The sequence below is a fragment of the Lissotriton vulgaris genome, chromosome 3_2 (assembly GCF_964263255.1).
Source record: "Lissotriton vulgaris chromosome 3_2, aLisVul1.2, whole genome shotgun sequence".
Taxonomy (NCBI): Eukaryota; Metazoa; Chordata; class Amphibia; order Caudata; family Salamandridae; genus Lissotriton; species Lissotriton vulgaris.
In genome coordinates, this window is record NC_141690.1 from 265012530 (window position 1) to 265032127 (window position 19598).

At 44.4% G+C, this 19598-nt stretch overlaps 1 protein-coding gene across 1 annotated transcript in view; it reads left to right on the plus strand.

The window, feature by feature from the left end:
* The window catches only part of LOC147725648 (dedicator of cytokinesis protein 2-like), a 1712066-nt gene that overhangs the window by 322064 nt on the left and 1370404 nt on the right, over positions 1 to 19598 (plus strand). Inside the window, exons 7-8 of the mRNA XM_086964476.1 lie at positions 1339 to 1474; positions 5373 to 5527. Coding sequence (XP_086820602.1) covers positions 1339 to 1474; positions 5373 to 5527 — 291 coding nt within the window. The remainder of the gene's footprint in view (positions 1 to 1338; positions 1475 to 5372; positions 5528 to 19598) is intronic.

Below are 19598 nucleotides of genomic sequence, written 5' to 3' on the forward strand. Positions count from 1 at the left end.
CCCCAGCTCCTTCCCCCCTCCCCTGAATCTCCCCTTGCCTCCTTTTCCCCTTACGTATTTGTGCTTATTGTTTATCTCGACCTTACACGTAACTATGTTGCCATGCTCTAATAACTGTGTAACCTTGTAATGATGTCACCTGTAACTATGATCTGATACTCATGTAAAGCTCTCTGATACCTCCGGGTCTAGCCAGCGCTATATCAAACCTTTAAAATAAAATAAAATAAATAAATAAATTAAAACTCAGCTGAACCTCACAGTGTAGGCAGATGCAAACTCTGTGCTAGCAGTGAAAGGCCGAATAGAGATTCAGAGGTGGACGGACAGCGATTGCCCCAAAACGTCAGATAACCCTACTGCTATGAACCAGATATAGCATAGAACAAAGGAAAATAAACCCCCACTCACATGTTGAGTAGTAGCGACACACCTGGGTCTCAAGAGCCTATTTACTTAAAGTCTGATTGGCCCTAAGCCATGGGACACTGTCTGTAATCCAACACCAAGCTCTGCCAACACAAGAACTCCATCTCACACAAACTCACCCTTTGAAGCTCAACCCATCCCATCACTACAAGGTTTTAGATCATGCCTACTGCCTTCTCTAGATCATTTCTCATCTGTACCAGCCCCGGATCACCTTCTTCCTGGCAGTGGCCATGCCCTGTATCCATTAAAACAACTGTTTGCAGCCAATGCTTTCTAGCCAGGTGGCTGAGTTAGAGTGACAGCTTGTTACAGGGTAAGTACCCAGATGTTGAACCTCCCAGAAAAGTCCCACTACGACCCATTCATGAATCTACATACACATACATTTACTCTTACATACATACATACTCACACATCATAGTGACTTGGGATTCACTTTTTGAGATGATAAAGCAGATACGTTACACAATTTTAAAAAACTTGCAAAATGTAAAGCAGGTTGCACGTGCCCTAGATTGCACCAATTACAGACGTGCTTGGATAAGGTGTATGGTGGTGACAGTCTGGTGTGGTTAGTCCATGGTTGGCACAGACATTTTTTAGGGTTAGTTCTTGTCTAGATACAAGTTAGAAGAACTATGTTTTTGAAGGGTCTATCTGGTAGAGCTGTCTGTCTGGTGGACTCTGCTCGGTAAAACAACTATCCTGAGATGATCATTGCAGTGTCCTTTTCCTAGGAGTGAGCCTGGGTGTGTGAGTCCTGGTGATAAAATACTGATGCACCTGGTGGTCTATGCCCCTCATCAGCTAGGAGGCACATCCAGGAGCTTCTTCTTCTCACCTGCCTGCTAGTGCCCATCTGATTGAGAAACAGTCTGACTCTAGCGCGATCTGCTCTTTCCACAGGATCCTGGAACTCGATCTGGTGGTTCGAGATGAGAACGGTAACATCCTAGACCCAGACAGAACCAGCGTCATCCACCTGTTCCAGGCACACAAGAAGGCCACGCAGCTGATTACTGAGCGCATCCGTGAGGAGTCCGTAAGTACCGGAATTATGTATCTTGGTTCACAGTCTTGCACCAACTGATGACCTCTTTAGAAAGCCTGATCCCTTGTGGATGTATCTCTGTTCATGGAGATGTCCATAGGTTTACTTGGCAGGAGGTCAGAAATGGTGCAGTTCGACAGCAATATAGACCAGTCGGAGAATGAAGAATTGTGTGCTAGAAGCAGGTTGTGTGAATCTCATTGGGTGGAGAAGGTAATGTTTTCAATATAGAGACTTTTCCTAGGGTTAGAGCTACTACCATGCACTGCATATCTTTACACATCTGCGTTTCTACTGTAGGTGTGTTTTTGCATGAATCATCATTATTACACCTTGTGCAGCAGTGATAGTGCCTTCATCTATGTACAAGGGTGCACCAGTAAAATAAATGGCTGTGGTGTTGCATCGGATCAATACTCTTTCATAGAGTCCCAATTCTTCAACTACCAAACACATTTAGTCGGTATCATCGAAAAAGCCCATTAGCATTGACAGCCACACTGCATGGACCCATCTATACGGAGTCCCAATTCATGTACTGCCAAATCATCGAGTCGGATTAATTTAAAAACTCTATGAGCGTTGAGAGCCCCACTACATTGAGTCAACTCCATAGAGTCCATATGCGTCGAAGACCAAACACATTGAGTCGGCTTCATTTAAAAAGTCCATGAGCATTGAGAGCCCCACTACATCGACTCAACTCCATTTAGTCCATATGCGTCGAAGACCAAACACATTGAGTCAACTTCATTTAAAAAGTCTATGAGCATTGAGAGCCTCACTACATTGACTCAACTCCATAGAGTCCATATGCGTCGAAGACCAAACACATTGAGTCAGCTTCATTTAAAAAGTCTATGAGCATTGAGAGCCGCACTACATTGAGTCAACTCCATAAAGTCCATATGCGTCGAAGACCAGCCACATCGAGTTGGCTTTATTTAAAAAGTCTATGAGCATTGAGAGCCCCACTACATTGAGTCAACTCCATAGAGTCCATATGCGTCGAAGACCAAACACATCGAGTCGTCTTCATTTAAAAAGTCTATGAGCATTGAGAGCCCCACTACATCGAGTCAACTCCATAGAGTCCACATGCGTCGAAGACCAAACACATTGAGTCGGCTTCACCTACAAAGTCCATTACCATCATTTAGAGCCCCATTACATTGAGTCATCTCCAAAGAGTCCTAATTCATCCACTACCACATCAGTGAGTCAGCTTCATAAAAAAGTAAATTACCATCGAGAGCTCCACTACATTGAGCCATTTCCATAGAGTCTTAATTCATACACTACCAGATCATTGAGTGAGCTTTATTTAAAAAGTGCAAAAGTGCATCACCATTGAGAGCCCCACTGCATCGAGTCATCTCCAGAGAGTTACAACTCCTCTACACTTTGAAAAAAAATAAGATACACAACATTTCTCATAGTACAAATAATAATAGGCAATAGTTTCTTATCATAATGTATTCTTATTCAACTACTATCCCTACTGCATCCCAAAGAACCTTTACTTGATTCACTACTACTGCGCCTAATGCTTCTAGGGCTGCTTCTTTTGCTATCCTCTCCAATAGTACTAATTATACCAATATAGTGCTTCTACAGCCCAGGTACTACTACTAGCAGTAGTACCGCTGGTACTACGAGGAATACTATTCAAAATATAACTATGACTACTTCCACTGGTATTACGACTACAACAAACATTAGGCATCAAACCTCTATGACAACTACTTCTACGACTCCTTCTTCGGTTAGAAGAAGTGTTCAAACGAATCTACTAGTAGTGCTAATAGCTTAGAACCTAGTTCTGCTTTCTTTAGTATTAGAATGACCATCTGCACTAAGCACTACTGCTCGCTCCACCTCTGTTTGTACTAGTACTTCTAGCACTTGTAACGGTAAGTGTAGCATGACCTATCCAGAGTGTACCCACGCGCACCCTGACCCGAGTCTAGTATGTCTTCTCTTTGTTCTCTTTTGATTCACAAAGGGTATATGTATGAAGTGTTAAATTAAGATGTCTAATTTTTGTTCATTAACTGTGAGAGTGATGGGTTGACCATTCTTGCACCATGAATGAATGGATGAATGGATGAATGAATGAATGAATGAATGAATGAATGAATGAATGAATGAATAAATTAATGAATGAATGAATATAGAGGTTGTGTGGCACAAACAAAGGGGCCGATTCACAGAACTAACTTAAGACAAAATCCTAAACTTACTACTTTTGGTATTCACAGAAGGCATTTAGTAGTAGTAAAGTTAGGATTTTGTCTTAAGTTTGACTTAAGACAGACTTAAGACAGACTTAAGACAAACTTAAGAAAGACTTAGGACAGACTTAAGACAGACTTAAGACAGACTTAAGACAAACTTAAGACAAACTTAAGACAGACTTAAGACAGACTTATGACAAACTTAAGACAGACTTAAGACAGACTTAAGACAAACTTAAGACAGACTTAAGACAGACTTAAGACAAACGTAAGACAGACTTAAGACAGACTTAAGACAGACTTAGAACAGACTTAAGACAAACTTAAGACAAAATCCTAACTTAAGTCTGTCTTAACTTTGTCTTAAGTCTGTCTTAAGTCTGTCTTAAGTTTGTCTTAAGTTTGTCTTAAGTCAAACTTAAGACAAAATCCTAACTTTATTACTACTAAATTCCTTCTGTGAATACCAAAAGTAGTAAGTTTAGGATTTTGTCTTAAGTTAGTTCTGTGAATCGGGCCCAAAGACCTCAGCTAGAGGTCTCTTAGAGATCAGCATCCTTGTGGTCATACAGGTGTCAGAACTGATTCTTGTAATCCATGTGGATTCACAAACACTAACCTCAGTTGTGGGGACACAGTAATGAGCTACTGAGTCTTGGTGTTACTTCCCTTTATGAATCGACGATTGAGGTAGACCGTGCCCTATCACCCATCCCATTGTATTGAATATTTGAAATATAAGTGTTTCACTTCACACCCAAGAAAAACCACAAAGTCACTTAACAAAAGGTATTTGGTAAATTTATATTTTTTGTGCACTTCCACAGTTAGGCTTGGAGATGCAAATTAGCCATCTGCAAATCTTGGTGTGCACCCTTCATTACTGGACCCTGTTATGCACATGCACCCTTGAATGTGAGTGTGTTTTGTATAGCGCCTTCTACCCAGAGGTCTCATAGCGCTGTATTCATACCACTGTGGAACCCTGCCTGGCTTTCCTGTGAGATGTCCACTCTTTGGCACTCCCAAGGTGAAGCCAGGCATCCAAGCGCTATTGCCCAGAGGCACAGAGTGGGACCCATGATTAGACTAGGCACCGAGGCGAGAATTATCAGGTCCAGGGAGATTGAGTCCAAGAGCTGCTGAGGCGGGAATTGAACCCTGGTCCCGGGCCAGACCTCTGCATCAGGGTCTGTCGCTCTAACCATTGAGCCACGCTTCTCCACCCTTCATTACTGGAACCCAGAAAACACATTTTTATCCCTGGTGAATAGGTGGATACATATGGCTATTGTTTTCCCTAAGACAAAGCATGTGACACATGTCCTCATATGGAGTGCATGGTATACTGCAGTGCACTTACATATCCTGCTGTATCTTGTATGAGCTATCCGCGTAGGCAACCTTGGACAGCCGTTGGGCGTATCCAGAGGAGATCTTAAGAATGAGACAGATTGGATCTATTTTGTGATAAGTGCAGAGAAGGTGCATATTAAGACTGTAACAACTCGCATATGTCTTTGTGATATGTGTCGGTGAGGCGCTTCGTGGCGATAAGAGCCGATAACGAGCACCTTCGTCGCAGAGCGAAACATGCAATCTCAGAGATAAAATCTCCAATTTTTTTCTGTCTTTTTCTCTCCTGTACTTAGTGTAACAAGCAGAGTGAATTCTACCAGATGAATCGCTTCGCAATGTCCCCTTCACACAGCATTTACCTATGCGTCAGAAACTTTGTGTGCAAAATCGGCGAGGAGGCGGAGCTCTTGATGGCCCTCTACGACCCCAACAAGCAGAAGATGATCAGGTAAGGAGGTGGTTCTCAGCAAAGAGCAGCTTTGATGGACTGAGAAGTATGCAACTCTTGGTACCTTCCTGTCCTGATTGTTCCTTCCTCCTTTCCTATCTTGCTCCAAAAACAAAAAAAAACTCTACATGTAACAGACACAAAAAGAGCTGCCAAGGCCATGGGATTCATGTCTTATACAAGACCCCAGAGCTGGCAGCATCATCTTTGTTCTTACACCAAGATTACTCCACACCTACAAATACCTGCATCAAACATCCCTATATTGTATGCATGCATGGAGATTGACAAAGTGCAAACCAAGTTACACAGCAACAGAGTGATGCACAGAGGGGCAGTGGGTACAGGGGAGAGTACTGAAGGGTAGGCAGTAGGGGTAACTGAGGGCAAGAAGGGATTACTGGCTGAGGTCCCTCATCCAGAGGTTTTCCATGTGGGTGAGGTGTTGCTTGAAGAGAATGGTGTTCTGGTTAACCCTGAAGATAAGGAGTGAAGGAGTTTGTTAGAGGTAAGTATTCTGGATTCTTACACAGTAATGAACACTTTTCTGTGGCATGACAGAATGCAGCAAATCAGTTCAATGAAATTCTAAAGATTCGACAGATAAAACATAAGTAGTACTTCAAACATAGGTTAATCCACTGTGACATTTTAATTAATTAAAAGATGGCCATCTGGTGCAGCTTATCAAAAAAATTGAACAAATTTAGTAGGTGAGCCAGCTTGAACTTAAACCATAAACAAGCATTGGCAAAGCCAAAAGGTCTCGGCAAACTGACGGCTGTAGGTGTTAATGTATATAGGCGTTGTCAATGCATTGAAATGCTAGTGGCACATCAGCGCAGCCACGCACACTCAATGGCAGGTGGGTCCTGGCCTCCCCGCAGTGTCACCAGTAGCGGGTGTAATGTGCACTTGCCTCTCCGGGGGCCCGAGAACTGAAAGCAGCACAGCAGACAAGCATGTACATAGAGAAGCAACATCTCCACAGCAGGTTTCTGCTTACAAATGGCATCGTGTAATAACAATGGGGCATATTACCAACAACTAGCGATCATTTTTGTCTCTAACTTGTTTAGAGACAAAAATTATCGCCGCACATCGGCGATTTTTATCGCAGATAAACCTTGCTATTAGCAAGGTTTATCGCAAATGCGATAAAAAACGGCCGCAATGCATGAATATCGCTGAAAAGTCAGCGATATTCATGCATTATCGAGCAAATGCTCTTAGCCATGTTATCCACCTCCCATTGGATAACATGGCTAAGAACTGCTCAGGGCAGGTGTTAGCTTTTGGAGATATTTGCGCTTAGCGCGAATATCTCCAAAAGTTGGTAATAGGAGATAACGATGTTAGGGACTGTTTCCAGTCGCTAACATCTTGGCACGCCCACTTTGCATGTCATTAGTGATAAATATCACTGACATGCAAAGCGGGGCCCAAGATGGTCGCTATCTCCTATTAGCTGTCACTAACTGGTGTTAGCGACAGCTTGGTAATAGGGAGATAATTTTATCTCCGCTTTCTTGGCATTTAAAGCCAAAAAAGCGGAGATAAACTTCCTTGATAATATGCCCCAATGTTTTTAACATTAGTTGGCATAATGTACGCACTTGCTTTTTGTTATTGTGGTCTCCCTACATGCATGGAACAATGTATATGTTGTTACAGAGTATGTCTGTTTACTCTATATATTTCTTGTTCCATCATGTGAAAGAGATTAATAAAAGGTAATAATGTACTCACTGCTGTTTCCATGCAATGGTCTGCCTTTAATTTGATGGCTGTGACAACTGAAAATCAAGCACACAACCATGATAAAGTAATACGTCAAGGGGGGATGGATGTCCATATGGACTCGATCGTCTGTGTATTTCATAGAGGCTTTATGTGAGTGCATGTCTGAAACCTGAAATATGAAAGCAATGGAAAGCCTTTTCTTAAGCAAGTATTTTGTAAGTAAAATAGAATTAAATGTAATATTGCTCTGGCAAATCATTGCATTTATTTGTACTCTGATTTGCTGGTGAAACATTTTTATTTATGATTGCACCCAAAACAAACGCTTAAATCACACATATATCACTGCAATGGAAAGGGTTTATTTAGGTATGTATTTACAAAGAAAATCATGCAATTAAAAGCCTTTGTTTAGCCTATGTTTTGCAATTAAATCAGATGAACTCAGAATTAAAAGTAATGTTGCACCGGCAAATCAAAATAAAATCTAAATGCAGTATGTTGAAGGTATTTAAATTTTTATTTGCTGGTGCAACATTACATTTAATTAGGAATGCGTGTGGATTACTTTTACAACGTGCTTAAACAAAGCTTTGCTTCGCTTGATTTTGTTTGTACTCACGCACTCTAATAAAGTCTTTAAATTGAAGTGATAAAAGTGTGATTTAGTCTTGTGTTTTGAAAGTCAACTAAAGGCATTCAGGATTACAAGTATACCACACTGATGCCACAACTGAGCGTTGACGTACATCAATCATGTATAAAATAGCTAAGCACGTTCCTTCGGAAGACAACATCTGGGGCCAATTCACAGAACTAATCTGAGATAAAATCCTAAACTTACTACTTTTGGTATTCAGGGAAAGCATTTAGTAATAGTAAAGTTAGAACTCCTGGCCAGAAATGCGCATGCGCAGGCTCCGGCGCATGCGCAGTTTCCAAAGATGAAGAAGCGATTGAGAAGATTGCGGCGCAATAAGGTATATTTACTTTAAAGTTAATATTTTGTCTTTTAATTTAATTGCGGGAGGCGGGCGGGAGGCGGGAGGCGAGAGGCATGCGGGCGGGAAGCGGGAGGAGGGCGGGCGGACAACTTCTGTTCCACCCACAAATGGGCGGAAATTTGCCCCGTTTTTCTGCCTTCGTTGCGGAAGGCGGAAAGTGCACATTTCTGCTCATTCCGTGGGCGGAACGGAAATGTCCGCCCACCCTTAGATTCAACCTGGCCTGACAGAGGAGGGGTAATACCCCAAAACAGTTCCCAGGATGCTTGTTTCAGGTCCAGGGAGTACCTGGCCTGGTAGTTAGGACTGGACTGTTCCCATGAGGAGCAGGGTCAAGACTGATTTGAATATGGCTGGGCCCAAGCTGGGTGGCATTGTGAGCAGAAGAATTATGGATTAAACCCAGATCATTGACTGAGGTTAAGTGGTTGAATAGATTCAGCACTCCATCCATCATCTTGTTGTGTTTTCTATGTTTGCCCTAAGTGGCCAAGGGTGTGCCCAGAGTTGGGACAATTGCTCGCTGTGCCATTGGATTCAAGCCAACCTGGCGGATATAGGATAGTACCCGGAAACCGGACCAAGGTTGCTTTTTTCTGGTCCAGGGAGGTTCTGCCCTGGCAGTTCGGGCTGTACTGTTCCCACGAGGAGCAGGGTCAAGTCTGTTTTGCATATGGCTGGGTCCAAACTGGGGTGCTGAAGTGTGCTAAAGAACAATGGATTAAACCCAGATCTGTGACTGGACGTGAGTAGTTGCAAAGTTACAGCGCTCCATCCATCATCTTGTTATATTTTCCATTTCTGTGGCAGGCTGTGGTCATGGGTGGGTGTGGCAGTGGTTTTCATTTGTATTTGATGAACTGGGAGGAACATGGGTAAATCTGATAGATTTGCCATTTGACTAAAGCTACTGAATTTGGAGCTAGGAAACCGGGTTCGAGTCTCTGAGTAGGGTCAACATCCCATGATTTGCTTAATCTCCCCGCGCCCAAAAGAAATGACTGCGCACTTGTGTAACATAACTGGTGCTCATGTAAAGCGCTTCAGTACCTTCAGGTTGCGTCCATGCCATATAAAACTACAAAAAAAGGACATGAAACTCTGGAAAGGTTTGATGGTACCTGACATGTTCCTAGTACAGGTACTACTTCTTTACATTGGTAAGATTTGGAGTGTGAAGTTTGGGACTTTTATATGACTTGCGCCAACAACAGTACACTAGGAACTATCGCAAGGAGAGAACTTGCACATATCGCGTCGGCCAGCCATAAAAACTCAAGCTGGCCCGGTCGCGCAGCCTGTCATAAGGTGAGGGGAACCTCTAACCTGCTGGTGGTTTTACAAGCATTGGTGGGCATATTGCTAGTGCATTTGTGGGCTTTTTGAACTGCTTTTAAATTGTTTGGGCACATTGTAATGCGGGTATTTTAGAAACTGCTTTTAAAATTTGGCCACATCGTGATTTATTTGATTTACTTGTTTTAAAACGACCTCTACACCACTGTTTACAGGAGCTTTCTACTTACTGTGTTGTTAGTTGTTGTCCTTTACCTTCGCTTCCCTGGTCCGCCACAGCAGTGCCGATTGAGCGGAGGGAAGCGAACACACCCTCTTTCCCAGCCTGACCGCCTGAAAGGCTTGGATTGTAGCACATACCGCGTCGGCCTGCCATTAAAATTCAAGCTGGACCGGACGCGCGCAGCAGGCGCGCCATTGGCGTGTCGAAGGCAAGCCCGCCTGGGCCCGTCGGCACCAAGATCGCGTCATGCACCGGAGATGCTGCCCGATTTTGACAGACTACCGTAGAGAGGATAAAGTGGTCAGGTGGGTCCCTTCTACCTTTTAACAAATCCAATAGAGGTTGCCCTTTAATGGATATGACCCAGGATTCCCCCAGCCTACTATGCCATAAGCGTGGCTTCAAGACTACTAATCTTGCATCGCTCCCCAACTGCCAAATGGTTGATAGCAAAAATATGAATCCTCTTCCCAGCAGAAAATATCAAGTGGCTTTAATCAATGCACGGTCTTTGCTGACACATGCCTTTGAAGTAGCAGAGCTCATCATGAACAAACATCTTGATGTTCTTTTTATTACTAAAACTTGGGTTAATGACCATTCCAGTCCTGATTTACTGATTGCTACTCCTCAAGGATACTCAATGATGAGAGTATACAGAGGGGGGAAATAGGGGAGGCGGTTTGGGGATAATCTATGGAAACGAGTATAAAATTTAAATCGACCCCTTACCACAGGCAGACTGCGAACTGTTATCCTTTAAGATTGACATAACTAATAATTATTCTCTGAATGCCCTTCTTATCTACCGCCCTCCAGGTACTAGACACAAGTTTCTCCAATCAGTTCATTCAATAGTACAGGGGGGAGCATGCAAGAACGATAACACAGTACTTGGAGACTTTAATTTCCACTTAGACTGTGAGGAGGATAAAGATACAGAAGCTATCTTGGAGATTATGAATTCCTTTAATCTCCCTCAACTAGTTCATCAGCCTACTCATAACGGAGGACATACGTTGGATGCAATTTGCTCTAACAATTATTCTATTTTGGTCAAAGATATATTCTGCCCCTCACATGGTCTGACCATAAAGCGGTACTATTCCAACTAACAGTTCAGCCTCCCTTTCAAAATAGGGAACGTGACATAAGCCAGTCACCATTGTATCAGTGCTCCAAAACCAATTTCGACACCTTAGAACACCATCTAGGACAAGCCACATGTACTCTGCGATCAGACCCAAATGAAGCCTACACCAATTGGCAAACATGGCCATCTCAAACATGGACCCAAAAAAATAAACCAACAAAAATAAAGTTGAAAAATCTGCCCCGTGGTATTCAGATGCTCTCCGGCTCCAAAAACAAAATTGCAGGAAACTGGAAAGGGCTCGGAGGCTAAAATATAGCACAGTTGATAAAATATTATATAAAAAGGCCGTGGCCGATTACAAAGTATCCATTAGCAAAAACAAATCATCTTTTTTCACTCAGCAAATAGAAGCTTCAAAAAATTCGGCTAAAGAACTCTTCCTGTTAATAAACAAATTGACTAAGCTCCCTGAGACGAAAAGTAATAACATCAGTCAATCTTTTTGTGAAGAAATTGCCTCATATTTCCGCCACAAAGTGGAATTAATATATAACAAATGTTCTATCTCCAGTGACATTCCATTTAGCAAAGGCTACATAAACGTCCTTGATGAAGATAACATTAGTTTTTCTGCTAACCTTAAACAATTCACAGTCACCACTTCGGATGAAGTCTTAAAGCTAATTAATTCCACAAAGTCAGGATCACCATTTGACCCATTCCCTCCTTCAGTACTAAAACAAATGCCAGTTCTCATTGCAACACCTTTAGCCGGCATCTTTAATGGCATGAACAGCGCAGGTATTTTTCCTGATCTTTGGAAAAGAGCTTCCATCCTGCCGCTCTTGAAGTAGACAAATTTAGACCCGGATAACCCAGCCAGTTACTGTCCCATCTCCAGGTTACCTTTTCTGGCCAAAATGGTGGAAAAATTGATAAACACACAATTATCAAACTTTATTCAGGATAATCATCTGTTGGATCCTTCTCAGTTCGGCTTTAGAGCTGAACACAGCACCGAGATGTCTCTAACAAGAACAAAGGATGAGGTAAGAACTGTCCTGGATAAAGGGGGCTCTACGGCACTTATCCTTTTGGACTTGTTGGCGGCCTTTGATACGGTTGACCATGTCACTCTTGTCAACCATCTCAGTAAATTAGGCATTGCCGGCAAAGCACTGGCTCTACTCCAATCATTCCTGACTAATAGAAACCATTCGGGTATGTTGGAGAATGTTTCTTCGGGTTCCTTTTCACTCCCTTGTGGGGTTCCACAGGGATCATCTGTGAGTCCTCTGCTTTTTAATGTTTATGTTTCAGAACTTGACCCTCTGATTAGATCTTGGTTTTTCCCCTACGTCTCATGCAGACGATACCCAAATTGTGGTGGCAGCCTCGAACAACATAGATGCAACTTCCTCCCAGTTCCACAACTGTATGAGAGCAGTCAGTGGCTGGATGGAAACGCACTGTCTCAAGCTAAATGCTGAGAAAACCGAGGGTATACTCTTTGGAAACAACCCCTCTTTTTGGAACCCAGCGTGCTGGCCAACAGAGATGGGAACTCTTCCCACTCCTGTACAAAAAGCAAGAAATCTGGTTGTAATAATTGACGGCCCTTTAAGTTTTAATAAACACATTAGCTCAGTCATCTCGGCCAGCTTTAACACCCTAAGGATCATTAAAAAGATTATTCCGTTTATCCCCATGACCACTAGAAAAACAGTTGTCCCTTTATTGATCTTATCGAAATTGGACTACTGCCATGGTCTCCTTGCCAAACTTCAAAAACAACATATGAAGAAACTTCAGAGTGTACAGAATGCGGCAGCCAGGCTTGTCTTCAACCTGCCTAAATTCCACCCAGTTTCATCTGCTGTCAAGGAATTGCATTGGCTGACGGTTGCAAACCACATCAAATTGAAGGCATTAAGCCTTACTTTCAAAGCCCGGCACAATGAAGGCCCTTGCTATTTAAAAAAATCTCTTTCATGGTATTTTCCTTATAGAGAACTATGCTCTAAAAATGCATTGACAACAATGCCCTGCTCCAGGTACAAGGGAAAAATGGGGCGGCAGTTGTTATACCACGAAGCCCCTGCTCTGTGGAATAGTTTACCTATAAACATCAAGGCAGCTCGAACATTGTTGGATTTCATGAAGCTAATAAAAACCTGGCTTTTCAATTCTTAGGTGCATAATTACTCTCAGAACCAAATGCCCTCACCTGATCGCCACTCAAACAGCGCCAAGACACCTCTGGGTATTCGAGCGCTTTAGAAACATTTTAACATAACATAACTTGCATGGCACGTAAGGCGAAAAGAAGACATATCATTCATTGAAGAATGTGTGACAGTCTGGTGGAGGCTGTAGTGAGTTAAACTTTTAGGGGCATCTGATGGTCAAAGACGTGGGGCTGCAGCTGTGTGGAAGACCCCGACTGGGTGCCGGTACCTCTTGCTGCTGCAGTTCTGCAATGTGTGCTCCGTTCAGTGACTTGCTCACACAGAGAGACTCCGAGGTTCACGAACGTTTGGAGGAAAAGTCGAGAAACCCACAGAAGAAATGCCACTGACCCAAGCAGCTTTAGTCTCTCAGAGAGGCTCTATCAGGGCCCTAGCTCATCATCTGTGTAGTTTTACGTTGTTTAAAGACCAGGGCCTAAATAAACATTCTTTTTGACTGACTGACTCTGAGCACTGTCGCTCCTCAGTCCCATCAATTTTTGAGCTCTTCGGAGCAAGTTCCTCCAAAACAGGCAGTGTGCTCCAAGTAACTGGCTCTGCTCAAGTCGGCAGCATCAAGGCCTTATGAAGCATGTCCTCAAGCAGGGCAACGAAATGAAGGATCCAAATATCCAGCGCTTAATTTGAGCCGGGGATTTCTGGTGCTCTGCACCACACTTAATCGTCAACATGAGCTTGTAACAGTTTGCCACATGGTGGCGCTGTCTGTCTAATTTTAAAATCAGCACAACAACAGTTGTTTATTAATTCAATATACATAAAAAAAATGCAATTGACTGCTTGCTGCCCACACAATTCTTATAGCTTTGGGTGGCCTGGCATATTTTAAACTGTCACACTTGTATGAGTGTGAGGGTTAATAGTTGAGCTGCTACTGTCATTGGCAGCGGTGGCAGGGGCGATGAGTGGTGAAGCCTGCAGTGGCCTCCAGGCGAAGACACTTAATATGTTTTTTCACAAATTAAGCACCGCTTCTCCACTACTTTCTCATTCTTCACGTTCTACCTCTATTGCTTCCCGGCTCCCCTTCATCTTCATCTTCCTCTCTTCTCCTCTTCCTCCTCACTCTCGCCCTTTCTCACCTCCTTTCTTTTTTTTTTCCTCTGTCCTCCTCCTCTCCCTCCACCCTCCACCCCAGGCTGCCTGGGGCCTCGGCTCCTCGAGGTCTGGTACCCCCGGTTTCGAGGAGCTGGTGTTCGCAAAGCCCCCATCCACCCAACCCCCGCGGCCTGGTCCCTCGGCTGATTCCAGATCCGACGCGGATGCGAATGCCCCCTCTCCCGGCGGCGGCGGCACTGGCTTGTTGTCCCTTCACCGAGGCCTCTTTTCTCATCTCGGATCCCTCGGTCCCTTTCTGCCTCCGCGGCCCGATAAGGCGGCCGGGCCCCCCAGGGAACAAATCAATTTTATTTTTTATTTTCTCGGAATCCGAGCCAAGGCGGGGAGGCCTTTGACGGTCACTCACAGGGCACGGGGGGGGGGGGGGGGGGGTTTGCTCTTACAAACTTTGATCAAAGTCCCCCTCTTGCAGTCTCGGGGCTGAAACAGAGTGCCCTGCAGGGGTGGGGGATGCGCCTCTCACTCCCCTCCTCGAATGCAGGGACCGGTGTTCCTACCCCAGGGGCACACACAACATACAAGCAGAAACAATCACAAACATGGAGTGACGTCATATTTCACGTCATCAGGGCCGAATTAAATGCGTTTTAATGATACACATGTGAATAAGGTAGTGCACAAACATCAAATAAATGGCTTTTACCTCAACCCTGCCAACTTCCACCAACACTGCAAAACCTAAAGGTGCACCAGGGTGGCAGGGGGTGGAGAGAGACACAGCGCCATTTCGAGGTACCTGCTGCTTTCTCTCTCCTTTGACACAACGCTACACGGCAACTGCGCTTAACACATGGGTCACCCTCTGGTGAGGTCAGAGTTTGCATTGGTAACCCATTGGTCACCGTCTTGTGAGGTCAGAGGAGTTGTTTTTAACTCATGGGTCACCGTCTTGTGAGGTCAGAGGGGTTGTTCTTAACAAATGGGTCACCCTCTTGTGAGGTCAGAGTTTGTATTGGTAACCCATTGGTCACCGTCTTGTGAGGTCAGAGGAGTTGTTTTTAACACATGATTCACCGTCTTGTGAGGTCAGAGGGGTTGTTTTTAACTCATGGGTCACCGTCTTGTGAGGTCAGAGCTGTTGTTCTTAACAAATGGGTCACCCTCTTGTGAGGTCAGAGTTTGTATTGGTAACCCATTGGTCACCGTCTTGTGAGGTCAGAGGAGTTGTTTTTAACACATGATTCACCGTCTTGTGAGGTCAGAGGGGTTGTTTTTAACTCATGGGTCACCGTCTTGTGAGGTCAGAGGGGTTGTTCTTAACAAATGGGTCACCCTCTTGTGAGGTCAGAGTTTGTATTGGTAACCCATTGGTCACCGTCTTGTGAGGTCAGAGGAGTTGTTTTTAACACATGATTCACCGTCTTGTGAGGTCAGAGGGGTTGTTTTTAACTCATGGGTCACCGTCTTGTGAGGTCAGAGCTGTTGTTCTTAACAAATGGGTCACCCTCTTGTGAGGTCAGAGTTTGTATTGGTAACCCATTGGTCACCGTCTTGTGAGGTCAGAGGAGTTGTTTTTAACACATGATTCACCGTCTTGTGAGGTCAGAGGGGTTGTTTTTAACTCATGGGTCACCGTCTTGTGAGGTCAGAGGGGTTGTTCTTAACAAATGGGTCACCCTCTTGTGAGGTCAGAGTTTGTATTGGTAACCCATTGGTCACCGTCTTGTGAGGTCAGAGGAGTTGTTTTTAACACATGATTCACCGTCTTGTGAGGTCAGAGGAGTTGTTTTTAACACATAGGTCCTTGTCTTGTGAGGTCAGAGGAGTTGTTCTTAACACCGGGGTCACTGTCTTGTGAGGTCAGAGTTGCTATTGTTAACACATTGGTCACCGTCTTGTGAGGTCAGAGTTGCTATTGTTAACCCATTGGTCACCGTCTTGTGAGGTCAGTGGAGTTGTTCTTTTTTTTTTTTTTTAAACTTCTTTTATTTCCATTCCATTGTCAGGATTTTCCATCCATCCATTACCTACAGTCATCTCTATTTAAAATTGAATATAATACAATTCAACAGAATACATTCTTTGTGCAGCACAAGGTTATTCAATATTGTTCAACCCCCAATTTTCTAACACACCATCCCTTCATCCTCTCCCCCCTTCTCCACCATCACCAGTGCCGGGTACAAACATGTTGGAAGGTCTCCCTACAAATCATGGGCTACTCTCGGGGGTTAATGCCTCACATTGTGGTTCACAGATGTTCCCCCAGGATTCATTCCATTTCCCCCATACTCTCGTCCATTTTTTGGTGCATCCCCGATGGGTGTAAACTGCTTTTTCTGCTACCATAGCTGTGTCCATATCCGTTTCCCATTGCAACAGCGTGGGTATCATCTCGGATCCTCAGTTCCTAGCTATATTACGCTTCGCTGTCGCCATCCCCAGTGTTGCCCAGGCTTTCATCGCCGTGTTTAGGTCCATTGGTTGCCATATATTCAAGAGGCAGCACTTTGGGTCTGCCTGGATCTCTACCCCACCCTCTTCTGCGATCTCAATCAAATCCTGCTCCCAATAGGCCTGTATCTTTGCGCAATTCCATATTACAGAGGAGTTGTTCTTGACACACGGATCACCGTCTTGTGAGGTCACAGTTGCTATTCTACACACATTGGTCACTGTCTGGAGAGGTCAGAGGAGCTGTTCTTAACGCATTAGCCAGAGGTCAGAGGTCACATGGGTCACCGTCTTGTGAGGTCAGAGTTGCTGTTCTTAACACATTGGTCATTGCCTTGAGAGGTCAATGTTGCTGTTCTACACACATTGGTCACTGTCTGGAGAGGTCAGAGGAGTTGTTCTTAACGCATTAGCCAGAGGTCAGAGGTCATATGGGTCACCGTCTTGTGAGGTCAGAGTTTGTATTGTTAAGACATTGGTCACCGTCTTGTGAGGTCAATGTTGCTGTTCTACATACATTGGTCACTGTCTTGAGAGGTCAGAGGAGTTGTTCTTAACGCATTGGTCACCGTCTTGTGAGGTCACAGGGGTTGTTCTCAACACATGTGTCACCCTCTTGTGAGGTAAGTATTGCTATTCTTAACACATGTGTCACCGTCTTGTGAGGTATACAGACTCATTCCTTAATTGCCAGGTAAGGCGTTCTCTGTGAACTTGCAAACCAGGGAACCCTAAGGCCCTATTACCAGTTGCCCTTCAGTAAAGAAACAGCAGCAGCTGATGCTCTGTTACTAACTCTGCGTGGCATCACTGCCCTATACCAGGCTCCCATCGATTTTGCAGGTGGAATGCCATGCAGGAACTCGTCTTCGTGACCAATCCCCAGCTGCCAGTCCCCCTTTGTAGGGCAGACTTTAATGCTGCCATTTAACCTTCTTTGCAAAAAGAACAATTGATGGACAGACTGCAGCACAATGTCATACATTCACCCTAGTACAGAGGTCTGGGCCTAAATCCATCGTTTTCTTGCTCCTCATGCAATTCAAATTTGAACCCAGCCCTATAAAAATCAGTCTTGACCCCGCTCCCCCTGGAAAAAGTTCAGTCCGCACTGCCAGTCCAATTCCGCCCTGGATTGGAAACAAGCATCCTAGGATGGTTTCGGGGTTTCACCCCTCGTCAGCCAGGATAGCTTGATTCCAGTGGCATGGAGAGCACAGGACTCATGTCTGAGCATACCCGTCCAACTCAGGGTGACAAATGCAAAAAGAACAATTGGTGGACACAATTCAGAACAATGCCATACACACACCCCAGTACAGAGATCTGGTCCTAAATTCATAGTTTTTTTGCTCCCCGTGCCATTCCAGTTTGAAACTGGTCCCGGGGAGCTTGTTTCTGGTTCAGGGAAGACCTGGCTTGGCAGTTCGGGCTGGACTGTTCCCATGATGCACAGGGTCAAGACTGATTTGCATATGGCTGCATGTGAACTGGGGTGGTGAAGGGAGTTAAAGAACTATGATGGATTCAACCCAGATCTGTGACTGGGGGTGAGTGTCTGAAAAGTTTCAGTGCTCGATTCATCATCTCTTTCGGTTTGCCTTTAACCTTCTTTGAGCATGAAAAATGTTGGGGTTGAAAGGTGCCAGCTGCAGTATTTCTGGAAATGTATTGCGTATCTTGTGATCCAGACGCAGCTGATCACTGTTCCGAACCCGCCTGGGGAATAATGTGCCACTCATAACCAAAGCTTCAGTAGTTTAATCAAAAAAGATCCCAAAAATTCTCTATCACCAACTCCCTGTTTTTAGGACGCGCCTGGGCAGAGCATGCACTGCTCTGCAAGGCATGCTGTAGTCAGAATGTGGGCTTTCGACATGTCCATCGCTTTTGGTTGATTGGTTGGCCTGCCTTTCAAAATGAGTTTACTCTGGTTGGGCTATAGTGTCTATCTGTCCCACCTTTGGGTGCTTTGTTCGCTCCCAGCGGACTTCACCTATTGATTCATTTTGGTTGGCCATCTGTGGCCACTTGTTGCCTCCTCACTCAATCAGACCCCCTCCCTCCCATAATCACTTAATCTCCCCAGTGCCGTCCACACACCACCACCTCCCATCGTCGAATCGCGGCATTGCAAATGCTTGCTGTCTGAGCCGCTGAGATGCATCTTTAATTGAGACTCTGTGGTGCCAGATTAGAACGACCCATCTTTCTTTGTCGCCTGGTACATTTTAAGCGTATTTAGTTGTTTCAAAGTGCCTTTTTTTCTGATGAAGAGGGCAAGATGGACACCTCGAGAACACCTCTTACAAAAACGAGAGAAGTCTAATGTCGAGAGAATGGTGTGTGTCTCCACCTTCGGGCCCCACACAAATCCGGTACAGAAGATAATCCGAAACAACTGGCACCTCATTGAGGAAATCCTACCAGACATTGGCAAACCTCTTTTTGCACTCAAAAAGAACAGAAGTATCGGACAACAAATCTCGTCCACAAGAGGGACCATGAAAAAAGAAACACAAGGAACACTCTTCAACATGGGCCCTGTAATGGGGCATCGTAAATGTGGGACTTGTTCAGTTTGCAACTTAACAACAGAAGGGACCCTGTTCACGGACGGCCAAAAACACTGGCGGCATAACAACTTTACGAACTGCAAGACTAAGTATGCAGTATATGCCATTACCTGCCCATGTGGTAAGGTCTACATTGGCAAAACGACCCAGGAAGTGCGCCAACGTATTATCCAGCATCGATCAAGGATAAATAACAAAGTCCTGACGGCACCCTTGGTATCCCACTTTTTACGAAAAGAACATTCATCCAATGACTTTAAATGGACGATCCTAGCCAATATCAAGAACACTCCAGGAGCAGGCGGGGATCCAGATGTACGCCTTGCTCAAAAAGAGGCTTACCTTATTTTGAGGTTCAACACTGCCATGGT